The 13,592-nt window shown below is 43.0% G+C and overlaps 1 protein-coding gene across 7 annotated transcripts in view; it reads left to right on the top strand.

Annotated features, from left to right (window-relative positions):
• ABHD6 (abhydrolase domain containing 6, acylglycerol lipase) overlaps positions 1-13,592 on the top strand; it is a 57,180-nt gene that overhangs the window by 34,540 nt on the left and 9,048 nt on the right. For all 7 annotated transcript variants that reach the window (XM_029051746.2, XM_029051752.2, XM_029051749.2 and 4 more), the window contains 3 exons: positions 4,701-4,814; positions 7,087-7,219; positions 12,092-12,249. In XM_029051746.2, the coding sequence (XP_028907579.1) occupies positions 4,701-4,814; positions 7,087-7,219; positions 12,092-12,249 (405 nt within the window). The remainder of the gene's footprint in view (positions 1-4,700; positions 4,815-7,086; positions 7,220-12,091; positions 12,250-13,592) is intronic.

The following is a 13,592-nucleotide window of genomic DNA, read 5'->3' as shown; positions in this document are numbered from 1 at the left end:
AGGCTGGAGAGAATTGCAGTCCAGAGGCCTGTTGTGGCTTAAGCCTTTTCTACAGCGAGAAGCAGAGAAGGCAGCCTAAAGGTTGTTCTACAAATTAAAGTCCAGTTAATATTACATTATGAGATTTGTTCATCTTTTAGCAATTCTCAGTTTAGACAGGTCGAGTTTTAAAGGGTAAAGTCCCATTTGTTAATGGGTGATCAAAGTACTCCATTTCTTAAAGCATTATAAACATTACCTCATCACCAAAACTTTACATTGCCCTTCATAAAGGAAATTATGAAAGAAGCATCTTAAAGAACCTTTTTTTAAAAAAATGGAATTTATTTCCAATTTTAAGTTGTTTTCCATTCTTTTCCAGCATTGTTATAAACATCACTAACAGTTAAGCTCCTTGAGGGCAGAGATGGTGCCTTCTTACTCACTTGTTCTCTCCCAACCGTTTAGTACAGTGCAATGCACACAGTAATCACTAAATAAATACCATTAATCGATTAAAAACATGTTTGAATTAAACTTACTGTGTTCTGCTTCCTAACCTCAGAAACTCAGGCTACAAGTATACAACACAGCCAAAATTTTCAGACCAATTCTGTGATTTTCATTTCAATCAACCAGTGGTATTTATTGAGCACTTACTTTAGGCAGAGCAGTGTACTAAGCACTTGGAAAAGTACGATACAACAGAGTTGGTAAATATCAGTGATCCCTGCCCACCAGGAGCTTACAGCCTGTAGGGGAATTAGACATTTAAACAGATTAGGTATAGGAGAAATTGTAGAGTATAAAAATATTTTACGTCAATGCTGTTGAGCTGGGACTAACTGAGGGGTACACAGCCAAGTGTACAGTTGATCCAGAAGAGAGGGATGATAGGGGAAATGAAGAGGTCCTATTTTCAAAATATCCTTTTGATTGGTATTAAGTAATTCTAATTTATCCACTCCATCACTGTGGTCCCATCCCCTTAAAAGCCAAGCCTGGCAATTGTAGTTGAGGTTTAAAGTCCTGGGTTGCAATCCTTGAGATTCAGACTTTAGAATTTTACCCCTTTTAAAGCCAATACTATGCAAATACTGTACTTCTGTTTATTGCTCACAGTATCTCCTGAGCTCTCATGACATAGTTTAAAATTACAGTGCCTTTCTTCATCCATATGTCTCCTTAAATTACAAACTAGGTCACCTGTCCTCAGGGCAAACGCAGGTACCCTGTTTTGGCTTAAACTGAGAAATATCCATTTGGTGCAAAATTATTTGGCCTTTCTCAGTTCAAAATGTGTTATCTTTCTCAGTTTGAAATGGTGTTGCCTGTATCCCCACTATATGTTGTATCTGTGAATGTGGCAGGACAGTTCTCAAAAATCCAGGAGACTGTTTACAGTAATAACTATTTACAAAACTTTTTAATAACTCTATAGGGATATGATAAAATAGCAGTAGACTTGAATAAGAAAAGTTTCAGCTGTTCTAGTTAGAGAAAACAATGGAACAGCTTTTAGGTGGGAGCAAGACAACCCCAGAAGCAGTGGGGCACGTGTCTGCTGTGTGACCTTGGGCAAGTTCACTTAACTTCTCTGGGCTTCAGTTACCTCATCTGTAAAATGGAGATTGAGTATGAGCCCCATGTGGAATACGGACTGTGTCCAACCTGATTAACTTGTATCTACCCCAGCACTTAGAACAGTGCTTGGCACATAATAAGCACTTAATAAGGCTATTATTATTAGTGGAAAGAGCATGGGCCTGGGAGTCAAAGGACTTGGGCTCTAATCCCAGCTCTGCTATTTGCCTGCTGTTTGACCTTGGATAAGTCACTTAACTTCTCTGTGCCTCAGTTTCCTCATCTGTGAAATGGAACAAAATATCTGTTCTTCCTCCCCTTGGACTGTGAGCCCCATGAGAAACAGGGACTGTGTCTAACCTTATTATCCTGTAACCACCCTAGTGCTTAGTGTAGTACTTGGCACATAGGACTTAACGAGTACCACAGATGATATTATTAGAATATCAGATGTTATACCCCATAATCAGAGCCAGATCAGTCCCGTTGGGGCACAATAATAATAATAATACTAATAATAGCTATGGTACTTGTTAAGCACCTTTCATTCATTCATTCATTCAATAGTATTTATTGAGCGCTTACTATGTGCAGAGCACTGTACTAAGTGCTTGGGATGAACAGGTCGGCAACAGATAGAGACAGTCCCTGCCGTTTGACGGGCTTACAGTCTAATCAGGGGAGATGGACAGACAAGAACAATGGCAATAAATAGAGTCGAGGGGAAGAACATCTCGTAAAAACAATGGCAACTAAATAGAATCAAGGCGATGTACAATTCATTAACAAAATAAATAGGGTAATGGAAATATATACAGTTGAGCGGATGAGTACAGTGCTGTGGGGAGGGGAAGGGAGAGGTGGAGGAGCAGAGGGAAAGGGGGAAAAGAGGGTTTAGCTGCGGAGAGGTGAAGGGAGGGTGGTAGAAGGAGTAGAGGGAGAAGGGAGCTCAGTCTGGGAAGGCCTCTTGGAGAAGGTGAGTTTTAAGTAGGGTTTTGAAGAGGGGAAGAGAATCAGTTTGGCGGAGGAGAGGAGGGAGGGCGTTCCAGGACTGCGGGAGGACGTGGCCCATGGGTCGACGGCGGGATAGGCGAGACCGAGGGACAGTGAGGAGGTGGGTGGCAGAGGAGCGGAGCGTGCAGGGTGGGTGGTAGAAAGAAAGAAGGGAGGAGAGGTAGGAAGGGGCAAGGTGATGTAGAGCCTTGAAGCCTAGAGTGAGGAGTTTTTGTTTGGAGCGGAGGTTGATAGGCAACCACTGGAGTTGTTTAAGAAGGGGAGTGACATGCCCAGATCATTTCTGCAGGAAGATGAGCCGGGCAGCGGAGTGAAGAATAGACTGGAGCGGGGCTAGAGAGGAGGAAGGGAGGCCAGAGAGAACCTACTATGTGCCTGGCACTACACTAAGTGCTGAGGTAGATACAAGCAAATCAGGTTGGACACAGTCCCTGTCCCACATGGGGCTCACAGTCTCAATCCCCATTTTATAGGTGAGGTAACTGAGGCCCAGAGAAGTAAAGTGATTTGCCCAAGGTCACACAGCAGACAGGTGGCAGAGCCAGGATTAGAAACCAGGACCTTCTTACTCCCAGGCCTGTGCTGTATCCACTAGGCCATGCTGCTTCTCTAATAATTGTGGTATTTGTTAAGGGCTTACTATGTGCCAAGCACTGTACTAAGCATTGAGGTGGGTACAAATAAATCAAGTTGGACACAGTCCCTGTCCCATGTGGGGCTCACAATCTCCATCCCCATTTCACAGATAAGATAATTAAGGCTCAGAGAAGTGAAATGACTTGCCCACTAAATAATCTTGCACATTCCCTCTTCTCCTCCCCACTTTTAGTCTGCTGGACTCCAGAACCTCCAGACCTCAGATCTTGGCAGAAAGCCAAGACCGCCACCTCTGCTCACATGAGCTAGGGCCCAGAGGTGGTGTCAGTTGGTATTAATGGTCACCCATTTGAACTTGGACACTTCTGTTGTCAAATCCAAGGGTGAGGAGGAGGAGGAGGAGGAGGCATGAGGGGATGAGGGCTTTAAAGCAGCCCTCCCTGTCCCCAGGCCAGCAGGACCCACCATGATCAGGCTAGGCCCAGCACAGTGAGGATGCAGGGACAACTGTGGGGCAGCCAGAGCAGCTCTCATAGAAGCAGACACACAGTGAGTTACCACAAGGGTGGGCAAGGACCCAGGAGGAGACAACTCAGGGCTAAGAAGACTACTGTTTGCCCAAATTCTGGTATGGTTGACTCTTACAGGGGGTGCTGCCTCTTTAAGTGGCCACTACCCGGTTTGGGACAAGCAGGGGAAGGGTGACCCGAGATGACCAATTTATCAATGTAATCCCTATCACCACTTACTCCAGTCATGGAATTAGTCTTTAGAAGAGTCTTGAAATATCATCTAGCTATTTGCCAATCTCTGGTCGGGAACATACTTAAATCACCCCAGTCCTTTTTTTCAAACCCTCCAGAAAAGGAAATTCTCTGTCCTTATCAGTCATCCATTCTGATGTTTAACTACCTTCACTGTCAAGAAATTCCTTCTTCTATTGAACTTGAATTCCCTAGCTAGCTAGCTGCAGGGAGAAATATAGCCATCAGCCAATCAATCAATCAATGGTATTTAGTTTTCCTTCCTATTTGAAGATTATGTCAGTGATGGTGAAGTTTACCTACGGGTGTGGATTTGATTGAAATGGCTAGTGCGGGACTGACATATCTGATCACACCGTGCACATGCAAAGATTGTCCCATGTGCTGATGTGAATGCTATTTGAGGTACTTGGCACTGTTTTCATTTCTGTCTCAGTCTCACATGAGTCCCTCACGCTGCATTTTAAGACCATTTCCTCTTGCTCTGTGCTCAGTGGCTATGGAGGCTATCTAATCACTATCCTTTTTGTAATTGAGAGTTCACTATATTGATTACCTGGTGGTTTACCATTTCAAAGTGGCATTCAGTCTAGAGAAAAATGTTTTGGGAAATATATTTGTTGCCAGTGACACCCCCGAGTATTGCGGAGAGGGAGGGTAACTAGAAATAGAAAATCTTCCCTGAAAAAGAACATAGTTCTCAGCTGATTTAGTTATTGTCAACTATGTCTCAACTCATGGGTTAGAGCTTTGTCTTCCCAGTTCCTCCCCAAGAATCTGCATCTGGTCTGTGTGGACATGCCTGGCCATGAGGGTACCACCCGCTCATCCCTAGATGACTTCTCAATAAGTGGACAAGTCAAGAGGATACATCAGGTAGGCAGTAGAAACTGCATCACATTGTGGAAACGGAACTAGCATTTCACAAATGCTCGTCTCTCAAGATTGAAGACTAAGCACATGATTATACTGACCTTTGGGCAATACTCAGTTTGTTCTTCTCTCCAAACTGAGCAGGTGAAATGGCAAGCAGAGAACACTCTCCATTGGAGATGAAAGGAATTGTCACTTGCATCTGAGCTAATATCTAGGGAATTTGCTTGCTCTTTGAGGAGGAATTTCTAAGTCCAAGAGCAGATTCTGTCAATGGAAAGTGAACGGAAAGATTTAGTCATCTTAAGCACCTTTTTCCACTGAAAGCTGCATGGGCAAACTCTTGGGATTACTTTACTAGGGAGCGGACCTTGTCTGTGAATGAGCCCGTTGATGACTGCTGCTTCCCTTGCTGGCAACCTCAAGTTCACAGGAGGCTCATGCCCGCTGCAAGCTTATCTCAGATTGCAAGATCCTGGAATGAGACTAGATTGCAGAGAGGCGTGGTTTTTCACTGCAGAAAAAGAAAGGCTTTGTGCTGGGGAGACTCTGTTCCAGAGATAGTTCTATCACCATATTTCCCAGCCAGAGTGCCATGGTATACTCTCTGGTAGGCCCCATGATTACAGGCTTGTGGCCATATGGGATTTTACAGGGCCAGCATGTTCTGGAACATGATGGTGAATGAGTGCCTGCATGCCTAGGAGATGAGTTCATTTTCAGTACCTTGAATGAATACCACACCCAATTCTGGACTGGGCTGTGAGCTTTCCACCACTCCTCCCAGTAGCATTTTGGGGAGTGGGCTCACAGAGAAGTCACTAATGAGATGGGTATCTCATTTATTTCAAGGTGGGAAGAGGTTACATAGACTTGAAACAATTGGGAAGCCCTGATTTAGTACAACTTTTGCAATAACTGCTTATTTCATTCATTTATTCATTCAATCATATTTATTGATTGCTTAGTGTGTGCAAAGCCCTGTACTAAGCGCTTGCCCATTTATTTGCCCAGTATAATTGCTCAGCCCTCTACTCAAGCCAAATAATTTATTCTGGGCAAGAAGAAAGCCCTGGTTTCATTCATTTTACTTGCTCCATGGGTGAGGAGCAAACAGTAGTTGGGTTTTTTTGCATTTGATTACAAGGTTAGTTGTGTGGGTAGAACAGTGAGGCTGAGATCTGTTGAAAGTGCTCTTCTCTGCATGTGACTGTCTCCTGACTCTGCCCATACCCTTCCTTCCCTGGCCCCACTTTCAGAATGCCAAGAGCAATCTGGGCAATGCCATTCTAAAATTGTCACCAAGGAAGGGAAGCAATGTGGACCCGGGGAACTCACATGATAGAGGGTCAGGGAAAGTACTGAGAAAGTCCTCTCTTTCTGAGTTTGTCCCCATGTACAAAATATAAAGCTAGCATCCACCTCAGACCTATTCAAATATGCCTCTACCTGTAAACAAACCACCAGCTCCCAGTCACGCTTCCTCTGAGACCACGTAGGTTCATTTGTTTCCTAAAGCATCCGCATCAAACCCTTTAAACTTGTGCCCGGATGATTGCATTGCTTCAGCTGGAGATAAGAAGGCAGTTGACAAGTGAGGAAATCATTTTTCATTGTTGTTTTTCCATTGAAAAGGAGGAAGAGCGTAGGAGGAGTGAAGAAATCATCATAATTATGGAATGCATTAAATGCATACTAAGCTAATCAGATTGGACACAGTCTCTGTCCCACTTGGGGATCACAGTCTAAGTTGGGGAGAGAGCAGGGATCTTATTCCCATTTTACAAATGAGGAAACTGAGGTACCAAGCAGTTAAGTAACTTGCCCAAGGTCACATAGCAGGATGGTGGCAGAGCTGAGACTAGAACCTGGGTCTCCTGACTCCCAGCTCTATGTTCTTTCTACTAGGTCATGCTACCTTGTAAGATCAAGGAGGAAAACAGTAAAGAAGCTAGAGGGGTAGCCTTGTTCTATCTACTTTTTAATTTGGGTTCTTGGATTAGTTGGATTCTGGTACACAATTTGGAGCATAAGAAGTAGTGTGATGGTAGTGTCGACAGTGGGCTGAGAAAGTGAGCTAAGACACTCATTTCAAAACACCCTGAAGAGTTTTGCTCTGGGGTCTTCACCCAGCAGAACCATGCCCCACTCTAGAACCAGTAGCTAAATTTAGTTGGACTTCTTCTGAGATGTGTGTTTTTTGGGGTGGTTTTTTTTCCACTCTCAGCATCATTTCCAGTTATTTAACCAGGCCATGCTCCCATTTCCATTGCAGTTTGTGGAATGCCTTAATCTGAACCAAAAGCCCTTTCACCTTGTTGGCACCTCCATGGGTGGCCATGTTGCGGGAGTGTATGCTGCTTTCTACCCATCTGACATCTGCAGCCTGTCTCTTGTGTGTCCTGCAGGTGAGTCATGAGGCAGAACCTCCTTGCCAATAGTGTGTGCAGTCTGTACTGAAGGATTCAGATAAGGAGCTTGAAGTGACAGTCCTAATGTAAACATAAGCCGGGGAGAAACTGGAAGATAAAAGTTCTCAGTGCCTGTAATGATTTGCTTTTGTGAATTTCAGTTTCATAAAGGTACATTTGATGGGCATGATTATTTTAGTTCAGGAATAAAAACATGTTCAAAACTACAGCCCACCCTCATTGTATAAAATACCCAAAGCACACCCCTTCCTTCCCCTGTAGGTGTATACCAACTTCATTGCAACCTGAATGAATTTGCTGCTAGCGTTTCCCATAACTCTGAAAACTTGGCAGGACACTGTTGGATTTTCCTCACTGTAGGCCTTGTAGGACAGGGAAATTGAAGAAAACACCACTCACAGGAAGGCTTTCTTTTCTTCTTTTTTTTCCTTTACCTCCACTAAAATCATTTGTTGTTTTTTTTCCTTTTAAGTAGTGCATTCATACATGGAAGGTTCTTGGTTTATTGATCACTCTTGTCATAGGTTGGACTTTCATCAGTATCAGAAAATTTTCTCTATTGCATAAGAGAAGATTTGGGGGGAACCAAAGCTTAACGCAAATCCTTGAGTTGAACTAGGTTTATGAGATGCATAGAAGAGACTTTGGGGCAAAACATGCTCGCTTAAAGTTTTCCATACTGAAAAACACAAAAGGGGTTTTTGTTAACCCTGGGAGATGTTACCCCCGGAGAGCCAGTGCTCCAAAACCACACCGAGAAGGTGTTCAGAAGTGGTCAAAAGCAGCTTCATTCTCTCGTGGTGTGGTTGGGGTAATGCAAAGCTAGAATAATAATTATGGTATTTGTTAAGTGCTTACTATGTGCCAAGCAATGTTCTAAGCACTGGGGTAGATAGCAGGGTTATCAGGTTGTCCCACTTGGGGTTCACAGTCTTAATCCACATTTTACAGATAAGGTAACTGAGGCACAGAGAAGTTAAGTGGCTTGCCCAAGGTCACCCAGCAGACTAATGGTGGAGGTGGGATTAGAACCCACCTCCTCTGACTCCCAAGAGCGGACTCTTTCTTTTAAGCCAACAAGGAGAGATTCAGAAACAGCAATTGCAGTTTTATTGCCAACCTATCAAAGAGGGGCATCACATCAGTCGCAATCTGGTGGGTGATCTCTAGCAGAGACAGTGTCAACAAAAGAGAGTCACACTGTTACAATCTACACTTATGTAAACCCTCTCTCAGTTTCGTTGATTGCCAACGTCTTTTGCTACTGGCTCTCTACTCTATTCGTCTCCTTCCGTGATTGTTCAGCCGGGGGTGTCAGTGTCCACTTCTTTCCGCCAGCCCCCCATCACCTGATCTCACCCTGTTTCAGCTACAGCTTGCATTCTTACTTCCATGTGTCCCAGTGATCAGTATTTCACAAGCCTTGCTTTTCATCTTACATCTGGCCGTCCGCCATACATCCTCAAGCAGATCCTCATCTTTTTCAAGTTCTGCTAGTGCATAAGCCTACTTCCCCTCTCCTTTCTCAGTGGATACCCCCTATAAATTTAACCAAATCTATGCTGTTCTTCCACAAAATTCCCCAAGTATCTCTCATTGTAGAGGCAATTAGATTTGAGAAAGTTATTGTGTCTGGGTGACTTACTAAGTGCTGGTTGTTGCAGAGTTTCTGATCTAATTTCATGTCCCCTTGCCTACCCGAGATCCTCACAGCAGTCCATGGAATGGACTATTGCAGCTTGAAATTGTTAGCCAATTGGTAATTGTGCCAAAGGGTAACTTTGCCTTATCCACCTGTTTCATCATTTGTTTCCTCTTCTTATTTCATCACTGATCTTTGGGATGATGGGTCATGAATTGCTTTTAGCATGACTAATTATCATCAATCACTATCTGTGCTTTCATGGAGAAAGAAGTTCTGTGTGAAAGGTCAAAAATGGCTGCTGTTTCTGAAGCAGGAAAGGATTATTAAGAAGGTTTGGGATGCACTTGTGGTTTTGACCCAGATGGAAAAAAATTATTGGGTGCGTAACTATATTAGAGCAGGGTGACAAGTTATGAGCCAACATTCCTATCCACATCTAGTGTATGGGCTGCATCTAGTAAGTGAATTGAATAATGAAAATATTGTTCTCATTCACATCAAAAGTTTATTAGTAACTGAATTTAAAATATTGGCATTTCAGATAAACATTGCTGTACTGATAATCAATCGGTCAATGGTATTTAATAAGCACTTACTTTGTGCAGAGCATTTTTCTATACAATACAGCTGGTAGACATGGTCCCTGCCCTCAAGGAGCTTACAGTCTAAAGGGGGAGACAGACATTTAAAATAAATCACAGGTAAGGGAAGCAACCAAGTGTAAAACTATGTACTTAAGTGCTGGGGGAGTGGGGGTTGGGGAAGTGGGGATGGGTCCCTGAGTGCATAGTAAGTGGGACTTAGTGCATGAGAGAAGCAGTTGGGAGGGAGAATAGGGTATTGGCGGGGGAGGGGTGAGAGCATAGTCTGGGAAGTCTGGGAGAAATGATTTAATGAGGGCTTGAAGATAGGGAGCATCCTGTCTGTCAGATATGTAGGAGGAAGGAGTTCCAGACAGGGAGGAGGGCGTGAGCAAGGGGTTGATGGCCGGTGAGGTGAGAGTGAAGGGACATTGCATACTTTACTATTTAATTTTCAAAATATGGAAATGACCTCATACTGCATCTTAACTATTTTTGATCCGAGTACAATCAACTGAGTAGCCCTACAGTGGACTAGAAGGACCACATTTATTGTTATTTATCACATAAAAATGAGTCTGATGAACTTTTGAAAGTGTAAGCAGTCCCCAAACTCCCCTCCTTCCAAACATTGATTATGTTCTACTACCTGATGGGCTGCATCAAATAAGGCATTCACCTGCATGACCACAAGGGCTTCCAAGGCTGCAGTCTGGTAGGCAATCAATCTTATTAATCAATGGTATTTATTGACTGCTTACTGTCTGTAGACCACTGGACTGAGTGCTTGGGAGAGCACAGTATAACAGAGGGGGTAGACATGCCCCCTGCCTACAGCGAACTTACATTCTAGAGGGGGAGAGGCATAATAATTTTTCAAAACTTGTCCTCAGCATAAATTTTACGAAATCAACTGTTCAGACAACATTTAATACAAGTGAGGAGCTTAAAGTTAATTAGAAAATAAAGCATCTAGGTCATGAAAAATATTTAAATTAAGACAACTAAGAGGGTGTGGCCTACATCAAATGAGCAATACTTTGGACTTAGTAATTAGATCTACTAGAAACACAGGAGATGTAGAAAAACCCAGAACACTCAAGGAACACCTCTCATGAAGGTAAAGGTCACAAGGAGTTGGCTTCGGTGACAAAATAGAATGAGAGCAAAACTGTAAAGATATTGGAAAAGCAATGTTTGAGAAACAATTAATGATATATTAATTTTGGCTGTTTGAAAAATTAATGATATATTAATTTTGGCTGATTTAGGGCATTTTAAAAGGGCTACAGGAAGAATTTCTTCAGCACTGACTGGGGAGAGGTGTATGTATATGTACCTGATATCAGAGAGTGGCATTACCTAACTGAACTGATATGCAAGCCCATACATGGTTAAGGCATGGCTCAGTGGAAAGAGCCCGGACTTTGGAGTCAGAGGTCATGGGTTCGAATGCCGGCTCTGCCACTTGACAGCTGTGTGACTGTGGGCAAGTCACTTAACTTCTCTGTGCCTCAGTTACCTCATCTGTAAAATGGGATTAAGACTGTGAGCCCCACGTGGGACAACCTGATTCCCCTGTGTCTACTCCAGTGCTTAGAACAGTGCTCTGCACATAGTAAGCGCTTAACAAATACCAACATTATTATTATTATTAAGGATACCTACATTTGCTTGTTAGGCCCCATAAAATCATGCTTTGTAATTCTAACTACTTTACTTGCTCCCATAAACTTTCTGAGTGATCCTTGTGGCATTGAGCTACCAGCAAAGATAGAGAGCCGAGCATGAGTTCTGACAAAGAACATTCCCCCAGCACAGCACATCTAATTGCACTTTCCACAGACATGCTAATCTTTCTGCAGAAATCTTCTGTTTAGGAAGCCTTCTTTAATTCATATTTTGCATCTCTTGTTTTGGTCTGATCCAAGGTCTCAGCTTAAATTGTTTTTAAGTCCCTTATTTTTTCCGACTCTATTCTTGCCTCCCTAATCAGTAGAACTGAGCAAGAGGACAGTAGTCTTTCTATTTTTCAAAGCTGCCAGATCAGTTGGAACACAGAGTTAAAATGACTTCAGTAACCTTCTTTCCTAATTCCTTCAGATAGTTTAACCAAAGCTCTCTTTCAAGAAGGGTTAGAATGAAACACAAGCTCCAGTAAAAATGCCTTCTAATTACCCTTTGAAAAGCTTCTCCCTGAGTCTCCTAGTGGTTTATTTCAGTCACCTAACAAGCATGGCAGAACTTATTTTCTTTTGATCTGTGGCAGTGTTCTCCAATTTTTCATCCATGCCCTCCCTCCATCAAAAAAATAAAAAGCCCCACAATTTGTCTCCTTGGCATCACCACAATATTTAAAGTCTGGGAGTAGAGGAGCACTGTAGTCTTCATCAAGCAGTCATTCAGAGTTTCACAACGCTAGTCTCCTTGACCTCAGTGGAACTCCTTTGTGACCCTCCATTTAAGAAGTACCAATGGATAGGAAAAGGGCAAACTGGAATGTAGTGTTGTCGTAGTTTAGCCTGATTTCAGAACTCCCCCTGAAGTATATTCTTCAGGTACTGGACTTCGAGTGTCTCTACACCTTTTAGTTATGGTATTGTTTTGGTTTGGAATCCACAGGCCTGCAATACACAACTGATAACCAATTTGTACAGCGACTAAAAGAACTACACAAGACAGCTGATGTGGAGAAGATTCCCTTAATTCCATCCACACCAGAGGAAATGGCCGACATGCTGAAACTTTGCTCATATGTTCGGTTCAGAGTGCCCCAGCAGGTAAAGAGGTGTAGTCTGGGATGCTTCTGTTAATGTTTGTCATGATCCCATCAGCCTCTTGTCGGTGGATTTTACCCAGAGTATCAAATTATTTATTGGAAGACTGGGTAACATGGAAACTGGAGGAAAATAGTCTCTGGCATTGGAGTTAAGCCGTGTTTCATGGCCACTCCTACACACTCATTTTTTTGTGTGCTAATAACTATAGCCAGCTGACTTCGAAGGCCATTGACTGCTCTTTGAAAACCCCATCTCTTACAGTTGTAAGAGATCTGGAGTTACCAAGAGAAAATTGATGCTAATCATCCAGAACTGCATTCCTCTAAAGTAAGTTGCAGGACAGAAGTGGAAGCCTGATATTGGGCAAGGGTGTGTTTCTGAAGTGGATCTTTCTCATGCAAGATACTTTTTCATGGCCTGTATTTTTATGGGACAGATCTCATGCTTGATGCTCCCAGTGCTTGTGGAGAGAGCCCTGTGTAACAGAGTGGACCCTTCTGAAGCCACGTGTCCCGGAGCCTTGAATCAGCATGCCCATTTGATTGACACTCTGTACTAATTTCTTCATCTTCAACATCATCATCATCATGATCATGAGTAGTTATTAAGCGCCCACTGATGTATAGCACTGTACTAGGTGCTTGAAAACATACAGTGAAAGGCAAAGACCTGGTCCCTGCCCTGGAGGAGCTTACAATCTAATGGAGAGGCAGGTAGAAATGGATAGTATACATATAACAGGAGCAAGAGGAAAACCCTGAACCCATAGTTGTTCTGCTCCTCCTGGTTTGGGTGTGGGGACTTTATGCTTAAGATTTTTTTCCTTTTATCTCTTTTTCAACATAGGAGTGAGGAAAAGAGTTGGAAAGGGTGAAGGAGAGATAGCAAATTTGGACAAAACTGGAGATGTGAGACTACCTCTCCAGGTGGAAAACTGAACACAAACAATGGTATCAGATTATCAGTCAGTCGTATTTATTGAGTGCTTACCTTGTGCAGAGCACTGTACTATGCACTTGGAAGAATACAATATAACAATAGCCAGATACAGTCTCTGCCATAACGAGCTTACGGTCTAGCATTTAGTGCCTCTGTAGGCATAATTCTTTAATATTAACTGCCCATTGAGAGGACTATATAGCATTCACACGTCCATGATTGTATTTGGATCTTTCACATATCTCAATCTGTGCTGCAGAATGGTCGGTACATTCTGAATCTACAGAAACATGGTTCACATTTTGCTACATTACCTTTTCTAAAATGGGAAGCAAGGAGGAAGGAGGAATTTAGAGACCCAAGAAATGTCAGTTGGGCAGCCAACTTGAGAAGTCATGGATGAG

This window comes from Ornithorhynchus anatinus, chromosome X1, assembly GCF_004115215.2.
Source record: "Ornithorhynchus anatinus isolate Pmale09 chromosome X1, mOrnAna1.pri.v4, whole genome shotgun sequence".
In the NCBI taxonomy this organism is placed as follows: Eukaryota; Metazoa; Chordata; class Mammalia; order Monotremata; family Ornithorhynchidae; genus Ornithorhynchus; species Ornithorhynchus anatinus.
Note: the sequence above shows the minus strand (reverse complement) of the source record. Positions and strands in the feature narration are given on the sequence as shown.